The sequence below is a fragment of the Delphinapterus leucas genome, chromosome 9 (assembly GCF_059928025.1).
Source record: "Delphinapterus leucas isolate spDelLeu-1000000601 "Yukka" chromosome 9, BTC_Dleu_Yukka2, whole genome shotgun sequence".
NCBI classification, from domain to species: Eukaryota; Metazoa; Chordata; class Mammalia; order Artiodactyla; family Monodontidae; genus Delphinapterus; species Delphinapterus leucas.
Window position 1 is genome coordinate 89,535,908 of NC_143137.1, and position 21,988 is coordinate 89,557,895.

Below are 21,988 nucleotides of genomic sequence, written 5' to 3' on the forward strand. Positions count from 1 at the left end.
CAATAAGACTAAGCCATAAATGATTTTTTTTTTTATAAAAAGAATGAGGTTGTATTTCCCAGGGCTCATGTTTCATCGTGATGAGATTTTACTTGAATTACTTTTACGTCTTCTTTTTCACATGTGCAACAGAGGAACATTTGATATCTACGTGAAATGTGATGGTGTTGGAAGGTGTGTTGGCAACTATGACAATCGTGGGAGTTTTGGCGAACTGGCCTTAATGTACAATACGCCCAGAGCAGCTACAATCACCGCTACCTCTCCCGGTGCTCTGTGGGGCTTGGTGAGTGAAGTATTTATTTGACCTGAATGTCATTTGTAAAAATCACTATGACAGAAGCCAGGTGGCTACAGTATTTTAGTTCTAATAGGTAGATTTATTGGGGATCATCATCAGTCATCAGGGAATTTATTAAGCAACTACTAGATGCTGAACGATTGGACACTAGGACTGTGCTGAGTTAAATCTTCATGTTCTTTTCCCAAATTGAGTCAGGAGTTTAACCCACTGGCCGTGGGAAAGACACTCAGATCCAAAATGTTCCTCTTTTACTCACTCTTAAAAACCAACCAGCCACACGAAGGCTTCAGTGCTCTTTTTTCAGATAGCTGTCTGTGGTAAATATTATCATCTGTGGTTCCCAGAGTGTGGGCCCCTGACCTGTAGCATCTCTATCACCTGGGAACTTGCTAGAAATGCAAATTGACGCCCCACTTACTGATTCAGGCCCGTTGACTCAGAAACTCTGGCGATGGGACCCAGCAGTCTGTATTTGAGCAAGCCCCACTGGGTGATTCTCATGCATGCTTGAGAAACCACTATAAACTGAGTCTCTCCGTGCTGTGTAAATTGATTGGTAACAACTTTGCATTGCCAAGCGGCTGTGTGGAGAAAAAACACTTGGTGCCTGTGCTTCTCGCGTGGATGTACATCAGAATTTCTTGGAGGTGTTAAAAAAGAAAATTCTCTTACCTAGGCCCTACCACAGACAAACTTAATCAGACTCTCAGGGTTGGGACTCTCAGACCTGGGCTTTTAAAGAAAATTTCTTAATGGTGCTGTTTCTACAAGACTTAAAAGTTGGTTTAAAGACATTTGGGGGACTTCCCTGGCAGTCCAGCGGCCAAGACTCCATGCTCCCAGTGCAGAGGGCCCGGGTTCAATCCCTGGTCAGGGAACCAGATGCTGCATGCCACAACTAAGAGTTTGCATGCTGCAACTAAAGACCCCCGCATGCCGCAACTAAAGATCCCACATGCTGCAACGAAGATCCCATGTGCCGCAACTAAGACCCGGCACAGCCAAGTAAATAAATATTAAAAAAAAAAAAATTGGGGTTGTGGGGGAGGGAGATTCTTTTCATAGATGATCTTAGGATGCAGAGTAGCCGACCCAAGTCAAGCTGATTATGGACTGTGTTTAGTCTGGTGCTTAGGGATCACCTGGGAATCCAGTTAAAATGCAGATTCACATTCACCGGGTCTGGGATGAGGCCTGTGATTCTGCATTTCTCACCAGCTCCCAGCAGACACCAGTGGCTGCCGGTGCCCAGAACACACTTTAAACAGCCCTGATTTAAAGGGAGTGTTGACAATACTTGTATTTCGTTTTAAAATTGTTGAAAACATCCCATCCTATAGTTCTGACATGCGTTTACTCGGTTATTTCTCTCAAATCCTTTTGTGGAAGGAGACGAGGTTGAAGTAACAGGAAGTTTGCTAACAATCTCCTTCCCAAGGACTGTAGCTTCAGAGAAGTTACACATTATTCAGTCACCACTCAGCCTTTGACTCCGACGTGGATCCAACTGATAAAAATAGCTCTTGATCAGAGAAACGACATATTGTGCATTTCTTCTTATTAGACCCAGGCAGTTGCTGTTTACTTATTAAAAATGTGATGAGTCACTTTTTAAGTGGTGGAAGCAAAATTGGAATTGTTTCAGGTAGAAGGGAGCTGAAGTGTCTTAAGGGTTATCAAAGACTGGAAAAGCCAAAGCCAGCAAAATAAACACTCCAAACCCGAGCAGACTTGGCCCCTAGGAAGCATTTGCCTGCCCTCACAGCCTCGGGTCTCTAACTCTTTCATTAAGGAAGGTATCATTTAAAATTTAATCATCCTGATAGGGTTGCCAGCCAGGGTCAGACTGTCATGGTAAGGAAGGCTTCTCCCTGCAGGTCCTTGGAACAAGGTCACACACTTAGCGGGTTGGCCCTTTGAATACTGAAAGTTCTCAGCCCTGGAAGGTACCTTAAACTAGGGACAAAGGCCCAGCATTTCCCAGTGCGTGTGATACTTACGTTCTCAAGTAGGATTAAGCATTTTCAGAGATTTTTTTACTAATCTGTACATGTTTCAAGCTTTATGAAAGTGGGCAGTTTGTGATGATCACCTTGGGGATGTGCATAAGTGCAGCAGGTGTTTTTAAAAAATTATAATAATTAACATAATCAATTAATACTTCGAACCTGCTTTCTTAGCAGCTCGCCTAACTAGCCCCCTTTCAGCAAAAGCTGAGTAGAAAAGAGATTTTGCTTTTAAGACCAACGGGTTGGAGCTCTGCCACATAAGTGCAGGTGTAAAGATAAGCAAATCTCAAGAGAAAAGTCCTTTGTAGAATAGTCTTAACTTTGTAAATAAGACTAGGTCACTGTTAGCCTTGGGGGATCAACTGATCTACAAGACCATGCTGGTGATTCAGAGGAGCAATGATTGATTGAAATGACTAGGATGAAAACATTTGAAATGGGACTTTGTGGATTTTATTTATATGTCACAGTGGGTGTGAAGAGGTGGGCCAGTAATAGAAAATTTTTCCTGACATGTGTAGCTCATTACGGTTAATTTCTAAATTGCTAACCTATTTCTAGTCTTCTCTGTTTTGCAGTAAACTCTGTTCATAAAATGGTGTTGCATCTGGTTCCCAGACCTGATTATATATCTGAATCACTCGGGGAGCTTTTACGAAATACAGATCATTATAGAGTCCTATATGCAGAGATTTTGAGTCATTAAAGTCTGGGATGTTAGAATAAACCTTTTTTTAAAAAAACACAACAGCTGATTCTGATGCAGAACCAGACGTGGAAATTATTTCAATATTTTTACTAATTATCTTGAAATTTTTTCTCTTTTTAAGAAAAATGATTAAGAGTACAACAAGTCCAAATTACAGCCCTTATAAAATTGTAGTAAACTAAATTGGAGAACAGGATGTTTAATTTCCTAGAGACATCCTCACTGGTATTTTTCTCCATCGTATCAGTTCATTTAAATTCAGCCCTAATATGTTGGCATAGTAATTTATTAATTAAAGAACATATCCCAGTTAATTTTATATTAAGATGGTATAGTTATCAGTGTATGCCGAAGTAACATAATTCTAGGGGCTCTTAACTGAGAACTAAAATAATGTTTTGTAGGAATTTTTAAAATATAAAATTTGTAGGAAAAGCATTTTTTGAGCCGTCACCTTTAAAGTTTTCTCTAGTTCCTTAATTCATTGTGGTATCTTTGAGGTTAAGTAGTATAAACATAGGGACATTTTAGAATGATGAGTATGATAAACACTGGGATCAGAGTCTACTCAAGAAAGTTGTAGTTTTTCTGTGCACCTTTTTAAAAGTGACAGAAACCGTAGAGTCAGTAATTTTTCAGCATCTCTTTACATTGTACTTTCATGATTTAAAACCATTTTCTAATACTGATTTTCATGTATTTTTTACCGCAACCCACAAGAAACACATTAGGAAATGCCACCACCAGTGCATGGGTGTGTGTGCCTTTGTGTATAACTGAAATAAATATATAACTCAACACTTTACTAAAAGGGATGCACACTCAGATTTCCTATTCTGTTTTTTTGGGTTTTTTTATAAAAATGCTGGCTGGTCATGGGTGAAGGGAGTCAAAAGGTACAAACTTCCAGTTATAAATACATCCTGGGGATGTAATGTACAGCAGGGTGACTACAGTTAATAATACTGTATCGTATATTTGAAAGTTGCTATGTGAGTATATCTTAAAAGTTTTCATCATAAGAAAAAAAATTCTGTAACTATGTGAGGTGACGGATGTTAACTAGACTTACTGTGGTGATCATTTCACAATATGTACAGATGTTGAATCATTATGTTGTATGCCTGAAGCTAATATAATGTCGTATGCCAGTTATACCTCAAAAACAATGCTAGTCATGTCCCACCGAATTGTAACACTCCAGGGCTGTTATCTGTAGCAAAAGAACTCAGTGCTAGTTTGAACTCATAGAAACGGAGTAGGATGGCGGTTGCCAGGGCCTGGGATGGGGGGCGGTGCAGTTATAAAATGAATAAGTTCTGAGGATCCAGTGTACAAATGATGATTATGGTTAACAATATTGTGTTACATACTTGGAAGCTGCTAAGAGAGTACATCTTAAACGTTGTCACCACAAAAAAGTGGTAATTATGTGAGGTGATAGAGGTGTTAACTAACCCTACTGTGGTAATCATTTAACAATATATATCAAATCAACATGTTGTGTACCTTAAACTTCCACAATATTCTGTAGGTCAATTGTATCTCAAAAAGCTGGGGGTGGAAAACGAGCAAGGAGCTGGTATATTTTTTAAATGGTGCGACAGCGCCACCTAGTGGGTGTAGCCCGCCAGTTACATGTTGGTCAGATCTCTGTTCTGAATAAAAAGTAAACTTGCTTTCTTTAAAAAACATGAATATGGTTCTATATTTTTGCTTAAAGAAATAAAAATCTGAAATGAGTCATATTAGAAGGATAGTAATGTTAATTTTCTATTTCAAAATCTTCAATTATTGTTTGTTCCTTACAGGGAATAAATGAAACTATTTCTTCAAACTTTCTTTTTCCATAAAGTCTACCTTTTAACTATCTTTGTATTTGATATTCTGCCTTTAGGACAGGGTAACCTTCAGGAGGATAATTGTAAAAAATAATGCCAAAAAGAGAAAAATGTATGAAAGCTTTATTGAGTCACTGCCATTCCTTAAATCTTTGGAAGTAAGTATATGTTTGTGCTTTTATTTTATTTTGCTTTAAAAGATTCTGTTTTGTTAGGAATACTTAGTTCTGTAGAAGGTTTCTTTGAATAATAATCTATCCATATTTTCATTTGAAAAGATTACAGTGTTTTTTTTACTGCCTGTAACTGCATTTGTTTTGTCGTTTACAAGTAATAGACCCCTAGGAGCATCTATAGCAGATTTATGTGTGGTCTCTATCTAAAAGCAGACTTAAACTAATCACATAAATATAGGCAAGGGCCTTTATAGGAAGAGGTCATCTAAATACAGAATGTCCTCACTGGCCTTTCCTTCTTTATTCCTTTCCTCCTTTCCTCTTAAAATTGACAGTCTAAGGTCTCTCTTTTTTCAGGCTACACTTATTCACACAGTGAACTTGGCAAATCCCCTGGCTTTAAATGTCTATTATGGTGATGCTTCTTAAAATTGACATCACCAGGCAAGGCCCTGCCCTTGAACACTAGGCTCATTTATCTAACTGCATATTTAACATTTCTTCTGGGATGTCTAAAAGACATCTCAGACCTAACACATCCCACACCTTCTTCCCTCTCTTCCCCACCTTAGCGAAAGCAATGCCGTCCTTCTAGCATCTCAGCCAGAATCCTTGGGGTTGATGGACCAGTCTGCTAACATGTCTCTTTGTTGGCTTGTCAGTATCCACCGAGTAGCAAGCAATTCGGGCCACATTTCAGAATGCATATTGGGCAGCTGATCTTCTTCAGCAGTAGATCTTTTTAAATAAAAATAGGTCAGGGGTTGGAAATTCAAATGCCTTCAGAGCTAGGTACATAAAAAGAAGAAATGGTAAACTTGAAAACATGTGCTCTATCTAAAGAAACAGCTGCTAGTCCACCAGAGTTTATTTTTTGCTGCATGGAAATAAGGGCTGAGTGTTGCTGAATGCCCTGATTCTTCAAGAGAAGCTGGAAATTTAAGTTTTTATGAAAAACTTGTTTAAAATGCTGGCAGTTAATATAACACACACATGCGCACACACGAACCCACACACGGCTCAATTTATTTGGCCTATAGGCTACCATTTTTAAACCCCTGAAATAGTTACGATTACCTGCCTGATTAGTCTGTTTAATATAGTTGTCCCTGTGTTTCCACGGGGATTGGTTCCAGGACCACCCCGGTGGACACCAAAATCTGCGGATGCTCAAGTCCCTCACACTGGTCCCTCCTTAGCCCCCGGGTTCCACATTTGTGGATACAGAGGGCCAACTGTATATTTATTGAAAAAAATCTGCATATAAGTGGACCTGCACGGTTCAAACCCATTTATATTATCAAATACAAGTGTAATTGTATTATTAAATACAAATACAGTATTATCAAGGGTATTATCTTTTTTTCCTTTATAGGTTTCTGAGCGCCTGAAAGTGGTAGATGTGATAGGCACCAAAGTATACAACGATGGAGAACAAATCATTGCTCAGGTATAGTACTTTTTATGGATTCAGTTTGGGGTTATTTTCCAAAAGACTCTTATACACTGTAAGTCTTGATAAAATTTTCATGTGTGTCTATAATTAGTATGTAGTGATGGGTTAAATGAATATTCTATCAAATGACCTGTTAAAAATGGTTTAATTTACAGCCATCAAGCTATTTTGAGTATTTTTATTTTTGTAACTAACTCTTAATGAATATGTATTAAATCATCAAATGGATTTCTGCATAATTTTATATTTGTACCTGACATGAAGGTCACATGTATAAAGAATGTCATTTATAAGAGGAAAACAAATGGTAATCACTCCATGAGATTTATTAAGAAGGACCCAGAAGGTGCATCGGAAGATGTAGAAGTTTGCACAATCGGTTCATTGGCAAAACTTCCTGAGGCTGCTTCCTGATGAAATAAACCAAGAAGGGAACACGCTGCACCATGTACTGTACTGGCTTCCAGGCGCTACAGGCACTAAGGGGGCCAGCATGCTCTTTAACCCCTAATGCTTTTCTAAGATCCCATTGGAACCAGAAGCAATACATACGTATCTTGGTTAGAACAGACCTACCAAGAAGTAGGATTTAATGAAGACAGTTAAAGTTTATAGATAAAGCATACCAACGATAGTACCTTATTTCCTAGTTAGAGTTTTGAAGCATTGATTGCATGATTTAAACAGATTTTTAACAAATTCTGTAATTTTTGTATCACAATATTACCCTGTATTATAATCTTTATCTGAAATATTGTCTCTTTCGATATATGTGAAACAAGATTCAAGGTGTGTGAGGCTGAGAAAAGAGTAATTATTTTATTTTATTATTATTATTTTTTAACATCTTTATTGGAGTATAATTGCTTTATAATGGTGTGTTAGTTTCTGCTTTATTACAAAGTGAGTCGGCTATACATATATCCCCATATCTCCACCCTCTTGTGTCTCCCTTCCACCCTCCCTATCCCACCCCTCTGGGTGGTCACAAAGCACCGAGCTCATCTCCCTGTGCTATGCGGCTGCTTCCCACTAGCTATCTATTTTACGTTTGGTAGTGTATATATGTCCATGCCACTCTCTCACTTTGTCCCAGCTTACCCTTCCCCCTCCCTGTGTCCTCAAGTCCATTCTCTACGTCTGCCTCTATTCCTGTCCTGCCCCTAGGTTCGTCAGAACCTTTTTTTTTTAGATGCCATATACATGTGTTAGCATACGGTATTTGTTTTTCTCTTTCTGATGTACTTCACTCTGTATGACAGACTTTAGGTCCATCTACCTCACTACAAATAACTCAATTTCATTCCTTTTTATGGCTGAGTAATATTCCGTTGTCTATATGTGCCACATCTTCTTTATCCATTCATCTGTCGATGGACACATAGGTTGCTTCCATGTGCTGGCTATTGTAAATAGAGCTGCAATGAACATTGTGGTACATGACTCTTTTTGAATTATGGTTTTATCAAGGTATATGCCCAGGAGTGGGATCGTATGGTAGTTCTATTTTTAGTCTTTTAAAGAACCTCCATACTGTTCTCCATAGTGGCTGTATCAATATACATTCCCACCAACAGTGCAAGAGGGTTCCCTTTTTTCCACACCCTCTCTAGCATTGTTTTTACATTTTTTGATGATGGCCATTCTGACTGGTGTGAGGTGATACCTCATTGTAGTTTTGATTTGCATTTCTCTAATGATGAGTGATGCTGAGCATCCTTTCAAGACTTTGTTGGCAATCTGTATATCTTCTTTGGATAAATATCTGTTTAGGTCTTCTGCCCGTTTTTGGATTCGGTTGTTTGTTTTTTTTGATATTGAGCTGCATGAGCTGCTTGTAAGTTTTGGAGATTAATCCTTTGTCAGTTGCTTCATTTGCACCTATTTTCTCCCATTCTGAGGGTTGTCTTTTCCTCTTGTTTATGGTTTCCTTTGCTGTGCAAAAGCTTTTAAGTTTCATTAGGTCCCATTTGTTTTTTTTTGTTTTTATTTCCATTTCTCTAGGACGTGGGTCTAAAAGGATCTTGCTGTGATTTATGTCATAGGGTCTTCTGCCTATGTTTTCCTCTAAGAGTTTTATAGTGTCTGGCCTTACATTTAGGTCCTTAATCCATTTTGAGTTTATTTTTGTGTATGGTGTTAGGGAGTGTTCTAATTTCATTCTTATACATGTAGCAGCTGTCCAGTTTTCCCAGCACCACCTATTGAAGAGGCTGTCTTTTCTCCATTGTATATTCTTGCTTCCTTTATCAAAGATAAGGTGACCATATGTGTGTGGGTTTATCTCTGGGCTTTCTATCCTGTTCCACTGATCTATATTTGTTTTTTGTGCCAGGACCACACTGTCTTCATTACTGTAGCTTTGTAGTATAGTCTGAAGTCAGGGAGCCTGATTCCTCCAGCTGCGTTTTTCTTTCTCAAGATTGCTTTGGCTATTCAGGGTCTTTTGTGTTTCCATACAAATTGTGAAATTTTTTGTTCTAGTTTTGTGAAAAATGCCATTGGTAGTTTGATAGGGATTGCGTTGAATCTGTAGATTGCTTTGGGTAATATAGTCACTTTCACAGTGTTGATTCTTCCAATCCAAGAACATGGTATATCTCTCCATCTGTTTGTATCATCTTTAATTTCTTTCATCAGTGTCTTATAGTGTTTTGCATACAGGTCTTTTGTCTCCTTAGGTAGGTTTATTCCTAGGTATTTTATTCTTTTTGCTGCAGTGGTAAATGGGAGTGTTTCCTTAATTTCTCTTTCAGATTTTTCATCATTTGTGTATAGGAATGCAAGAGATTTCTGTGCATTAATTTTGTATCCTGCTACTTTACCAGATTCATTGATTAGCTCTAGAAGTTTTCTGGTAGCCTCTTTAGGATTCTCTGTGTATAGTATCATGTCACCTGCAAACAGTGACAGCTTTACTTCTTCTTTTCCAATTTGGATTCCTTTTATTTCTTTTTCATCTCTGATTGCTGTGGCTAAAACTTCCAAAACTATGTCGAATAATAATGGTGAGAGTGGACAACCTTGTCTTGTTCCTGATCTTAGAGGAAATGCTTTCAGTTTTTTACCATTGAGAACAATGTTGGCTGTGGGTTTGTCATATATGGCCTTTATTGTGTTGAGGTAAGTTCCCTCTAAGCCACTTTCTGGAGGGTTTTTATCATAAATGGGTGTTGAATTTTGTCGAAAGCTTTTTCTGCATCTATTGAGATGATCATGTGGTTTTCCTCCTTCAGTTTGTTAATATGTTTTATCACATTGATTGATTTGCATATATTGAAGAATCCTTGCATTCCTGGGATAAGCTGCACTTGATCATGGTGTGTGATCTTTTTGACGTGCTGTTGGATTCTGTTTGCTAGTATTTTGTTGAGGATTTTTGCATCTATGTTCATCAGTGATATTGGCCTGTAGTTTTCTTCCTTTGTGACATCTTTGTCTGGTTTTGGTATCAGAGTGATGGTGACCTCTTAGAATGAGTTTGGGAGTGTTCCTCCCTCTGCTATATTTTGGAAGAGTTTGAGAAGGATAGGTGTTAGCTCTTCTCTAAATGTTTGATAGAATTTGCCTGTGAAGCCGTCTGGTCCTGGGCTTTTGTTTGTTGGAAGATTTTTAATCACAGTCTCAATTTCAGTGCTTCTGATTGGTCTGTTTATATTTTCTATTTCTTCCTGATTCAGTCTCGGAAGGTTGTGCATTTCTAAGAATTTGTCCGTTTCTTCCAGGTTGTCTATTTTATTGGCATATAGTTGCTTGCAGTAACCTCTCGGGATCCTTTGTATTTCTGCAGTGTCAGCTGTTACTTCTTCTTTTTGATTTCTAATTCTATTGATTTGAGTCTTCTCCCTTTTTTTAAAAGATGAGTCTGACTAATGGTTTATCAATTTTGTTTATCTTCTCAAAGAACCAGCTTCTAGTTTTATTGATCTTTGCTATCGTTTCCTTTATTTCTTTTACATTTACTTCTGATCTGATCTTTATGATGTCTTTCCTTCTGCTAACTTTGGGGGGTTTGTTCGTCTTTCTCTAATTGCTTTAGGTGTAAGTTTAGGTTGTTTATTTGAGATGTTTCTTGTTTCTTGACGTAGGATTGTATTGCTATAAACTTCCCTCTTAAAACTGCTTTTGCTGCATCCGATAGGTTTTGGGTCATCGTGTTTTCATTGTTATTTGCTTCTAGGTATTTTTTGATTTCCTCTTTGATTTCTTCAGTGATCTCTTGGTTATTAAGTAGTATATTGTTTAGCCTCCATGTGTTTGTACTTTTTACAGATTTTTTTCATGTAATTGATATTTCTAGTCTCATAGCATTGTGGTCGGGAAAGATACTTTAATACGGTTTCAATTTTTTTAAATTTACCAAGGATTGATCTGTGACCCAAGATGTGATCTGTCCTGGAGAATGTTCCGTAAGCACTTGAATAGAAAGTATATTCTGTTGTTTTTGGATGGAATGTCCTATAAATGTCAATTAAGTCCATCTTGTCTAATGTGTCATTTAAAGCTTGTGTTTCCTTATTTACTTTCATTTTGTATGATCTGTTCATTGGTGAAAGTGGGGTGTTAAAGTCCCCTACTATGATTGTTTTACTGTCGATTTCCCCTTTTATGGCTGTTAGCTTTTGCCTTAGGTATTGAGGTGCTTCTATGTTGGGTGCATAAATATTTGTAATTGTTATATCTTCTTCTTGGATTGATCCCTTGATCATTATGTAGTGTCCTTCTTTGTCTCTTGTAATAGTCTTTAAAGTATTTTGTCTGATATGAGAATTGCTAGTCCAGCTTTCTTTTGATTTACACTTTCATGGAATATCTTTTCCGTCCCCTCACTTTCAGTCTGTATGTGTCCCTAGGTCTGACGTGGGTCTCTTGTAGACAGCATATATACAGGTCTTGTTTTTCTATGCATTCAGCCAGTCTGTGTCTTTTGGTTGGAGCATTTAATCCATTTACATTTAAGGTAGTTATCGATATGTATGTTCCTGTTACCATTTTCTTAATTGTTTTTGGTTTGTTATTTTAGGTCTTTTCCTTCTCTTGTGTTTCCTGCCTAGAGGAGTTCCTTTAGCATTTGTTGTAAAGCTGGTTTGGTGGTGCTGAACTCTCAGCTTTTGCTTGTCTGCACAGGTTTTAATTTCTCTGTCGAATCTGAACGAGATCCTTGCTGGGTAGGGTAATCTTGGTTGTAGGTTTTTCCCTTTCGTCACTTTAAATATGTCCTGCCACTCCCTTCTGGCTTGCAGAGTTTGTGCTGAAAGATCAGCTGTTAACCTTATGGGGATCCCATTGTATGTTATTTGTTGTTTTTCCCTTGCTGCTTTTAATATTTTTTCTTTGTATTTAATTTTTGGCAGTTTGATTAATATGTGTCTTGGCGTGTTTATCCTTGGATTTATCCTGTATGGGACTCTCTGTGCTTCCTGGACTTGATTGACTATTTCCTTTCCCATATTCGGGAAGTTTTCAAGTATAATCTCTTCTAATATTTTCTCAGTCCCTTTGTTTTTCTCTTCTTTTTCTGGGACCCCTATAATTCGAACGTTGGTGCATTTAATGTTGTCCCAGACGTCTCTGAGACTGTCCTCAATATTTTTCATTCTTTTTTCTTCATTCTGCTCTGCGGTAGTTATTTGCACTATTTTATCTTTCAGGTCACTTATCCGTTCTTCTGCCTCAGTTATTCTGCTGTTGATCCCTCCTAGAGAATTTTTAATTTCATTTATTGTGTTGTTCATCATTGCTTGTTTGCTCTTTAGTTCTTCTAGGTCCTTGCTAAACGTTTCTTATATTTTCTCCATTCTATTTCCAAGATTTTGGATCATCTTTACTATCATTACTCTGAGTTCTTTTTCAGGTAGATTGCCTATTTCCTCTTCATTTGTTTGGTCTGGTGGGTTTTTACTTTGCTCCTTCATCTGCTGCGTGTTTCTCTTTCTGCTCATTTTGCTTAACTTACTGTGTTTGGGGTCTCCTTTTCGCAGACTGCAGGTTCGTAGTTCCTGTTGTTTTTGGTGTCTGCTCCCAGTGGCTAAGGTTGGTTCAGTGGGTTGTGTAGTCTTCCTGGTGGAGGGGAGTGGTCCCTTTCTTCTGGTGGATGAGGCTGGATCTTGTCTTTCTGGTGGGCAGGACCACACCCGGTAGTGTGTTTTGGGGTGTCTGTGACCTTATTATGATTTTAGGCAGCCTCTCTGCTAATGGGTGGGGTTGTTTTCCTGTCTTGCTCGTTGTTTGGCATAGGGTGTGCAGTACTGTATCTTGCTGGTTGTTGAGTGGAGCTGGGTCTTAATGTTGAGATGGAGATCTCTGGGAGAGCTTTTGCCATTTGATATTACATGGAGCTGGGAGGTCTATGGTGGACCAATGCCCTGAACTCGGCTCTCCCATCTCAGAGGCACAGGCCTGACACCCAGCCGGAGCACTAAGACCCTGTCAGCCACACAGCTCAGAAGAAAAGGGAGAAATAAAGAAAGGGATAAAGAAAAAAAATAATAAAATAAAGTTATTAAAGCAAAAAGTAAAAACAAATATTAAGAATAAAAAAATTAAAAAGTAATAAAGAAAAGAAAAAGGAAAGAAAGAGAGCAACCAAACCAAAAAAAAATCTACCAGTGATAACAAGCCCTAAATAAAAACTATACCAAAAAAAAAAAAAAAAGGGACAGCCAGAACCCTAGGAGAAAGGGTAAAAGCAAAGCTATACAGACAAAATCACACAAAGAAGCATACACATGCATGCTCACAAAAGGAGAAAAAGGGTATATATTAAAAAAAAAAAAAAAAAAGGAGCACAACCAAATCAATAAACAAATCCACCAATGATGATAAATTCTAAATACTAAACTGCGATAAACGTAAAACCAGAAGCAAATTAGATGCAGAAAGCAAACCCCACGTCTACAGTTGCTCCCAAAGTCCACCTCCTCAATTTGGGATGATTCGTTGTCTATTCATGTATTCCACAGATGCAGGTACGATTGTGGAGCTTTAATCCGCTGCTTCTGAGGCTGCTGGGAGAGATTTCCCTTTCTCTTCTTTGTTCGCACAGCTCCTGGGGTTCAGCTTTGGATTTGGCCCCTCCTCTGCGTGTAGGTCGCCGGAGGGTGTCTGTTCTTCGCTCAGACAGGACGGGGTTAAAGGAGCAGCTGATTCGGTGGCTCTGGCTCACTCAAGCCGCGGGGAGGGAGGGGCACGGAGTGCAGGGCGAGCCTGCAGCGGCAGAGGCTGGCGTGACGTTGCACCAGCCTGAGGCGCACCGTGCGTTCTCCCAGGGGAGTTGTCCCTGGATCCCGGGACCCTGGCAGTGTCGGGCTGCACAGGCTCTGGGAGGGGTGGTGTGGATAGTGACCTATGCTCACACACAGGCTTCTTGGTGGCTGCAGCAGCAGCCTTAGCGTCTCATGCCCATCTCTGGGGTCCACGTTTTTAGCCCCGGCTCGTGCCCGTGTCTGGGGCTCGTTCAGGCGGTACTCTGAATCCCTTCTCCTCACACACCCTGAAACAATGGTCTCTTGCCTCTTTGGCAGCTCCAGACTTTTCCCCGGACCCCCTCCTGGCTAGCCGTGGCGCACTAGCCCCCTTAATAAGGCTGTGTTCTCACCGTCAACCCCAGTCCTCTCCCTGGGTCTGACCAAAGCCCGAGCCTCAGCTCCCAGCCCCGGCGGGTGAGCAGACAAGCCTCTCGGGCTGGTGAGTGCCGGTCGGCACCAATCCTCTGTGTGGGAATCTCTCCGCTTTACCCTCCGCACCCCTGTTGCTGTGCTCTCCTCCGTAGCTCCGAAGCTTCCCCCCACCCACCCCCCGTCTCTGCTAGTGAAGGGGCTTCTTAGTGTGTGGAAACCTTTCCTCCTTCACAGCTCCCTCCCACTGGTGCAGGTCCCGTCCCTATTCTTTTGTCTCTGTTTTTTCTGTTCTCTTTTGCCCTACCCAGGTACCAGGGGGAGTTTCTTGCCTTTGGGCAAGTCTGAGGTCTTCTGCCAGCGTTCAGTAGGGGTTCTGTAGGAGTTGTTCCACATGTAGATGTATTTCTGATGTATTTGTGGGGAGGAAGGTGATCTGCACGTCTTACTCCTCTGCCATCTTGAAGGTCTCTCAAGAGTAATTATTTTAGAAGGCAAATAAACAAGTAAATCAATCAATCCTCCCACACTTCCCACATACATACAGATTAGCGCAGTCAGAGATTGGGACGACATAGAGACAAATTAGAGAACAAGGCTGAGGGTCTACGATATAAATTGAAAAACCGCAAAGTATAGAGCACTTTTGAAATGATTTTTTTCAGATTACTTTGAAATAATTACAGGTTCACAGGAAGCTGCAAAAGGTCCCACGGACTCTTCACCCAGTTTCTCCCAGTGCATCTTGCATCACTAGTACAATATCAAACCTAGGAACGTGACATTGGCACAACCTACAGGACTTAACTCATTAGTTTTACATGCAATTTGAGCACGTTTTGAAAGCAAAATTACATGGCTGTCGATAGACCTATTATGATTTAAGATACTTGAAAATTTAACATGAAGCTCTTATGAAAACCTGATATAAAGGTAAGGGAAAGGAGATATGTATACTATACTTAGAATTTATTAAAGGTATCTTTAGATACTAGTTGTCTTTTAAGCATTTGTAAACATACAGGTCTGCACCATAGTATAGTATAATCGAGACTCAACATTCCTTGTGATATAATCTGATACCGTATTTCTTGAATTGTACTAAAGAGTTTTGAAATACCTCAGTTTCTCCAGAATCACTTTGAGAGGCTTAGGGAGGTCAGTATCTGCTATCTTCTGTAATTATACTACTGTACTTAATTCAGAAGGCATCCTTAGAAGTCAAGGCAGTTTGTTTAAAATCCAAAACGAGAATATGGCTATGTGTAGTTAGAAATGGCAACACTTCCTTTTAGAAATCTTTTTGGGGCCTTGAGGTGGCTTGTCAGTAAACTGGCATCTAGAGCTTGGTCTGCAGCCAGATGCAGGACAAACATCTGGGCCCACACATACTGCTCCCTAAGCAGTCTGCTTGCTTCCTTCTATTTGGGAGTCGCTGGGTTATCTTGGGTCGCCATGCTGATGCTTGTAGATTAGGACACACAGAGTGGCACATTTTAGCATGGGAGCAGCTGACAGAGGCAATGCTGCTGGGAAACGGTGCTAGCATTTCTAACTATTTATGTGCTTTATCCAGGCTGCAGTTCAGGCAAAATTCTTACCTCAGTGTTGTTTGCCATATTTTCTTGGCTAGTTTTAGCAGAAATACCTTGCTAGATAGTATATCATTTCAGATAATTTTTTACAAACGAAGTTGTTACAGTGTAATTGTCGATCTTAACGTCTCAACTTAGAAGGGGACATAGCCTGCTCCTGTGGGGTTTCACCTTTCAGGCAAATCATGGTGGGATTGATTTCAGGGGTGTGACGGGCGCCGGGATTGCCGTCAGCTAAACTTGCATTTTCACCCTCAGTTTTTGTTTTATTCTGATAGGGAGACTTGGCTGATTCTTTTTTCATTGTAGAATCTGGAGAAGTGAAAATCACCATGAAAAGGAAGGTAAGTCCTAAAAATCCATGAAATATTAGCAAGAAACATAATAGATTTTCCTTCTGATGTTTAGACTAAGGTTAACTTTTACTTTTCTTGAGCTGAGTCAAAGTTAATACTTTCCATCACCTTGTCAGGGTAAGTCAGAGGCGGAGGAGAACGGTGCAGTCGAAATCGCTCGGTGCTCTCGGGGACAGTACTTTGGAGAACTTGCTCTGGTAACTAACAAGCCCCGAGCTGCTTCCGCACACGCCATCGGGACCGTCAAATGTTTAGGTAGGACTCACGCAGCCCTGGGCATGCTTACCCTGGTTGAAATCATTCTGTCTGCATTGTACGTATTCATGTTGTACAGATTATCTTACTGGGTTCACAAGTTTTATGGTCCCCACAAAATACAACAAGGTTAGGATTCATTGCATTATAAAGTCGATTTGTAGAAGCCAGCATTTTTCCTTTAAAATTTTTCACACACTTATAATTTTGTGTTCTTTTTTATAGGCACGAAATAACATTTTAGTATGTCGTTAAAATAAGAACCCTGAGTACCAAGTTTTATATCGAATTTTTTAAATAAACAACATACACTGTGTTCCTCAAAAAAGGAAGGCTCAAACAGCATTTTTATAAGGTGCACTAAGCTTTGAAGGGCAAGCTGGAATGTCTGTAAGAATACTTACTCATCTTGTACTAGGAATCAAAGGTTCAGGCTTGTCGGAGCACAATAAAATCTCGTTCAGCTGTTTATTACTTCTGTGTACCACACAGCAGCTCAGCAGAAATGCCATCTTCAGCTGGAAGACATCTATATATAGCTGAGATTTTATATATGAGACATAACTTAGTTTAATAATGAAAAATATCAGGAGCTATCAGTATAGGTGACATTTTCTCTCTTTTTTAAAAGATTTATTTTTATTATTTATTTATTTTTATTTGTTTTTGGCTGTGTCGGGTCTTAGTTGTGGTGCATGGGTTCTTCATTGCGGCACGCGGGATCTTTCGTTGCGACGCGCGGGAGTCTCTCTAGTTGTGGCGCATGGGTTCCAGAGCGTGTGGGCTCTGTAGTTTGCAGCACGGGGGCTCTAGTTGAGGCGCGTGAGCTCGGTAGCTGTGGCGTGCGGGCTTAGTTGCCCCGTGGCTTGTGGGATCTTACGTCCCTGACCAGGGATGGAACCTGCATTCCCTGCATTGTAAGGCGGATTCTTTACCACTGAACCACCAGGGAAGTCCCTAGGTGACGTTTTCTTCAAGGAAATGATTCAGAAGTAATTAGCCACTCTGTGCTCTTCATCCACAGTTCAGTAGCATAAATTTAGCTTCGATGTTCTTAAGATTTGCAAATATCCTCAGAATTTTCTTAGAGAATTGACTTTTTCAAAGGTTTTAAATAATATAATATTAATCAAGGGTTATACTTGGATGAAAAAGAAGACAATTAGAAGCTGACAGGTAATTTCCCTGAGTAGAGGTATTAGACAGTAGGAGTAAAGGCGATGTGAGTGGAATCCCATTAATTTTTTTCTATAATAAATTATTATATTCACATTAAATTTGAGAAATACAGAAATACTTGCCTTTCGGCAAGTCTGAGGTCTTCTGCCAGCGTTCAGTAGGGGTTCTGTAGGAGTTGTTCCACATGTAGATGTATTTCTGATGGAAATACAGGAAAAAGTAAGAGTCACCCAATACCGCCACCGCCCAGCAATTTCCACGTCCTATTATAATTCCTTCTCATCTTTTTTATTTGTATGGGTTTTCTGTTTTAAAACAGTTTTGTAAACTGCTTTTTTCATCCGTTATAGCTTAGGCATTTTCTCATATTTATTACATCAGACTGTAACATTAGGTAAATATACACATTATGAATTATTTAATCATTCCCCACTGTTAAATAATTTGGGGAGTTTTGGCTCCATTTTGGGGGGTTGGGGAGAGCTTTTTTGTGTGGGTGTATGCAGAGACTACTTTTCCACATATAGGACTTTTCCTGAGAAATGCTTTTTGGAAGTGGGTTTTCTTTTTATTGTTTTTGGTAAATATTGCCAGATCACTTTTATTTGTACTTATTTACATGTACCAGCAGTACAACAATGTTTGTTCACTCTATTGTCAACATTGCCTTTTTTACTTCTGCAAATTTGAGAGGCAAAAAATAAAGTACTTTAATTTGTATTTGTATGATAGTATGATCATATTTTCATGTGTATATTATAAATTCAGTTTTAGAAAATGCTCGAGATAGGCAAGCTAAGCGACATAGAGCACATACTTACACAGTGGCTAAAAGCATTATTTTGGCTGCCGTTTTGAATTGACCGTAGTGTAAAAGAATAAAAATCATAAAAGGTAACATTTGGATTCTTCACAACATAGCATCGTAAACCCTGAGAAGGGAAAACGAGATAGAAAGCACTCCCTTGCTGCCCTTGAGTTCATATTACTAAGGTGGTGACATCAAAACTAGTTTATTTTTAAAATTCCAAGGTCTTGACATAAGAGTCCCTCATTCTTTTAACCTGGATCAGGAACCACCAATAGGACATCATATTGCCAAGGGACACTGGCTGCTTCCTTTCCGAAGTGGAATGTTTTTATCTTTATGCCTTCTTCTTGTATCTGATATTTATCTAAAAATGCCATTGCGTCATTGACATATGCGGAATAGATACCATAAATGACTTAGAAATTCTGCAGATTTGCGAAGAATGTTATTTTTCTTTTATTCTCCCCTCTTCTTAGCCATGGATGTGCAAGCATTTGAAAGGCTTTTGGGACCTTGCATGGAAATTATGAAAAGGAACATCGCTACCTATGAAGAACAATTAGTTGCCCTGTTTGGAACAAACATGGATATTGTTGAACCCACTGCATGAAGCAAAAGTATGGAGCAAGAAGACCTATAGTGACAAAATTACACAGTAGTGGTTAGTCCACTGAGAATGTGTTTGTGTAGGTGCCAAGCATTTTCTGTGATTTCAGGTTTTTTCCTTTTTTTACATTTACAGTGTATCAGTAAACAGAGTAGTGATTCAATAGTCAATAGGCTTTAACATCACTTTCTAAAAGAGTAGATCAAAACAATATCGACATACTGATAAAATGACTTTCTACTCCACAAAATTATGATTTGACTGAAAGGTTTATTCAGATGATTATAATATACTGAAAGTATCTGTGTTTAAGAAGATAATTAAAGGATGTTGTCATAGGCAATGTGTGTTCATTTTGACTCACTCAGATTGATATGTTATGACTACGCCCATGTAAGAGGGAACTTGGCAGTGAATCATGCTATACAGCATGGCATCACATTCTTTTTACAACTCACTATATATAGTACGTACAACTTAGTAATGTTTGTTTTCGAGTTTTTCTGGCTTGGTAAGTTATGTACCGGCCTTGGCCTATTGGTGAAATGGTATAAAACATCATATGCAATTTTAAGACCTTTTCTATTTTTGCAATAAAGTACCTTTTGACTTCTTTGGCATAATGTCAGTAACCTACATATTCCAGTGGTTTTAAGGACAGGCAGTTTAATCATTACAACAATAGGGAAGACTCTTTTTAGGTGAAAGGTCATTATTTTTCTCATAAAGCATCTATCTATGCTTCCTTTTTCCATTTTGCAGTTCTCTGTATTTGTTATCTTTAAAAATTTGAGTTTGACATTTAATGTCACAAATTGTTTGTTTTTTTTTTTTTTGCGGTATGCGGGCCTCTCACTGTTGTGGCCTCTCCTGTTGTGGAGCACAGGCTCCGGACGCGCAGGCTCAACGGCCATGGCTCATGGGCCCAGCTGCTCCGCGGCATGTGGGATCTTCCCAGACCGGGGCATGAACCTGTGTCCCCTGCGTCGGCAGGCAGACTCTCAACCACTGCGCCACCAGGGAATCCCTGTCACAAATATTTTTAAATGCTCTTTAAACTTATGTGTTGTCTTCTGAAAGCCTAAGATCTTATTATATATGCTAAAAAACAAGTCTCCTATACCAAAAATATTTGGGGTCCTTATCAACATGCCCTTAAGATATCTCTGTGTTCTTCACTAGATGTACATAATACAATCCTTTTCAGACATCTGCTCCCAGGGGTTTCCTCCAAGGTGGGAGAAATAAATTTTTATAAGTAAAACATATATAAACATAAAAGGAATTTCTGTCCATTCCATATATACCATTAGGCCTTGCCACTTGCTTTAATGTAGACTCTCAAAAGTGCAGAATGAACTCAACTGAATAGATTTTTGTTGACAATTGACATGATTATTCTGCTACATAAAATGAATTTAATTATGTTCAACCAAAGGAATATATTCTTACATGATTTCTAGGCCTACATGACCCCAACGTCTAGAGAGATTAATTCTAACCAGTTGTTCCCTTTTAAATGAGCAATTTCATTTTGGGAAACATGTTTCAAAGAAATATACACATGGGTAAAAAGATTCTGTGGCTAGTGTGGTCTTACTAGAGAATGTTTATGGTCTTGCTTGTATAATGAAAACGTGGTTAAAATATGTTAATCAGATATGTATATATAAGAAGTATGTAAAGTATACCTTCAGCCACATTTTAGAACAGTTTTAACAATTTTGCAAACTTTCCCGCAGGAAGAGAGCTTACTACATGAAGAGGACTTGTTTTCTATTTCAGATTTTAAAGGCCATGTCTGCTAAACAAAAAACACAAAGAACCCCAAATTCCTCGTTCATCATTCTGTATTCTCAATTTTATTCACTTTTTCAGGTTACCTGTTTTGTTGCATAAGCTGATTGTTAACTATACATGCCTGTTTAATGAAGAACTCTGACCAAGGCTGTAAATGCCAGTAACATTATTTTCAGTATTGTTGGTTATATTTAAAATTTCCTTATAATAAAGCACACTTTTATAATAAAGTGTTTTCAATGAGTTTTTTTTTTCCACTTGTTTCTTTAATGTGACTTCCATAGTGCACATTGTACTGTGTGAAAAGCATGACAGAGATAGGGCATATGTGAAAGGTAAGCCCTGAGCATCATGCAGCAAGGAAGTATGGTTCTGTAGGGCAATAGGTTTTTAAAAATCTTAACTATTGGTCATATGTGATTTAAATAGTTGTGGTATGTTACAGACTAATTCGGCCATTTAGAATAACCAAGTAAATCTAGCACACTAGGGAATTTATGTGTTAAAGTAATTAAAACACCGCAAGTTTGAGTTGTGAATGCCATTATTTAATCACAGACCAAGAGTCCTTACTATTTGGAAATTCTCTGTTGATGTTTCATTCAAGGGTGCATTATGTTGCTAAGAATTATGGGAGGACACTCTTTTAACACAAAGGTGTTTCCCTTTATGTAGAGAGAGAGAGAGAGTGTGCGTGTGCGCGTGCGTGTGTGTCCTGACTTTCGATATGAACTAGGGCTTGGTGCATATACTTTATTTTTTAATTTTTTTAAACATCTTTATTGGAGTATAATTGCTTTACAATGGTGTGTTAGTTTCTGCTTTATAACAAAGTGAATCAGCTACACATATACATATGTCCCCATATCTCTTCGCTCTTGCGTCTCCCTCCCACCCTCCCTATCCCACCCCCCTAAGTGGTCACAAAGCACCGAGCTGACCTCCCTGTGCTATGCGGCTGCTTCCCACTAGCTATCTATTTGACATTTGGTAGTATATGTCTTGGTGCATATACTTTAACATAAATACTACTTGTGACGCATGCTGTGTGAATGTGTTTTTGGTTCGTTCTTTAAACCGTGGCTAGCAGACTATTTAAAATGCTGCAAGTGAAACATAGGGCATGAAGCAAGGAATTTTGGATTTTACTGAAATATGTAGGATTAAGTGCTAAGTCCTTTTCCTTTCTAAAGCATCTTTAAAATACGGATATAATTTTTCCTAATTTTTTTCAAGAAATGTTATATTTGTAACAAGGACTAGATGGCCTTTGG

At 38.9% G+C, this 21,988-nt stretch overlaps 1 protein-coding gene across 2 annotated transcripts in view; it reads left to right on the forward strand.

Moving 5' to 3' along the window:
- The window catches only part of PRKAR2B (protein kinase cAMP-dependent type II regulatory subunit beta), a 113,247-nt gene extending 91,750 nt beyond the window's left edge, over positions 1-21,497 (forward strand). Inside the window, exons 6-11 of one of the 2 annotated variants that reach the window (XM_022554346.3) lie at positions 133-286; positions 4,920-5,021; positions 6,415-6,489; positions 15,985-16,050; positions 16,179-16,317; positions 18,784-21,497. In XM_022554346.3, coding sequence (XP_022410054.1) covers positions 133-286; positions 4,920-5,021; positions 6,415-6,489; positions 15,985-16,050; positions 16,179-16,317; positions 18,784-18,917 — 670 coding nt within the window. In that variant the 3' untranslated portion in view covers positions 18,918-21,497. Of the gene's footprint in view, positions 1-132; positions 287-4,919; positions 5,022-6,414; positions 6,490-15,984; positions 16,159-16,178; positions 16,318-18,783 lie in introns of those variants that run through there. The other variant, XM_089917816.1, reaches the window with a different exon arrangement.
- The last annotated feature ends 491 nt before the right edge of the window (positions 21,498-21,988 follow it).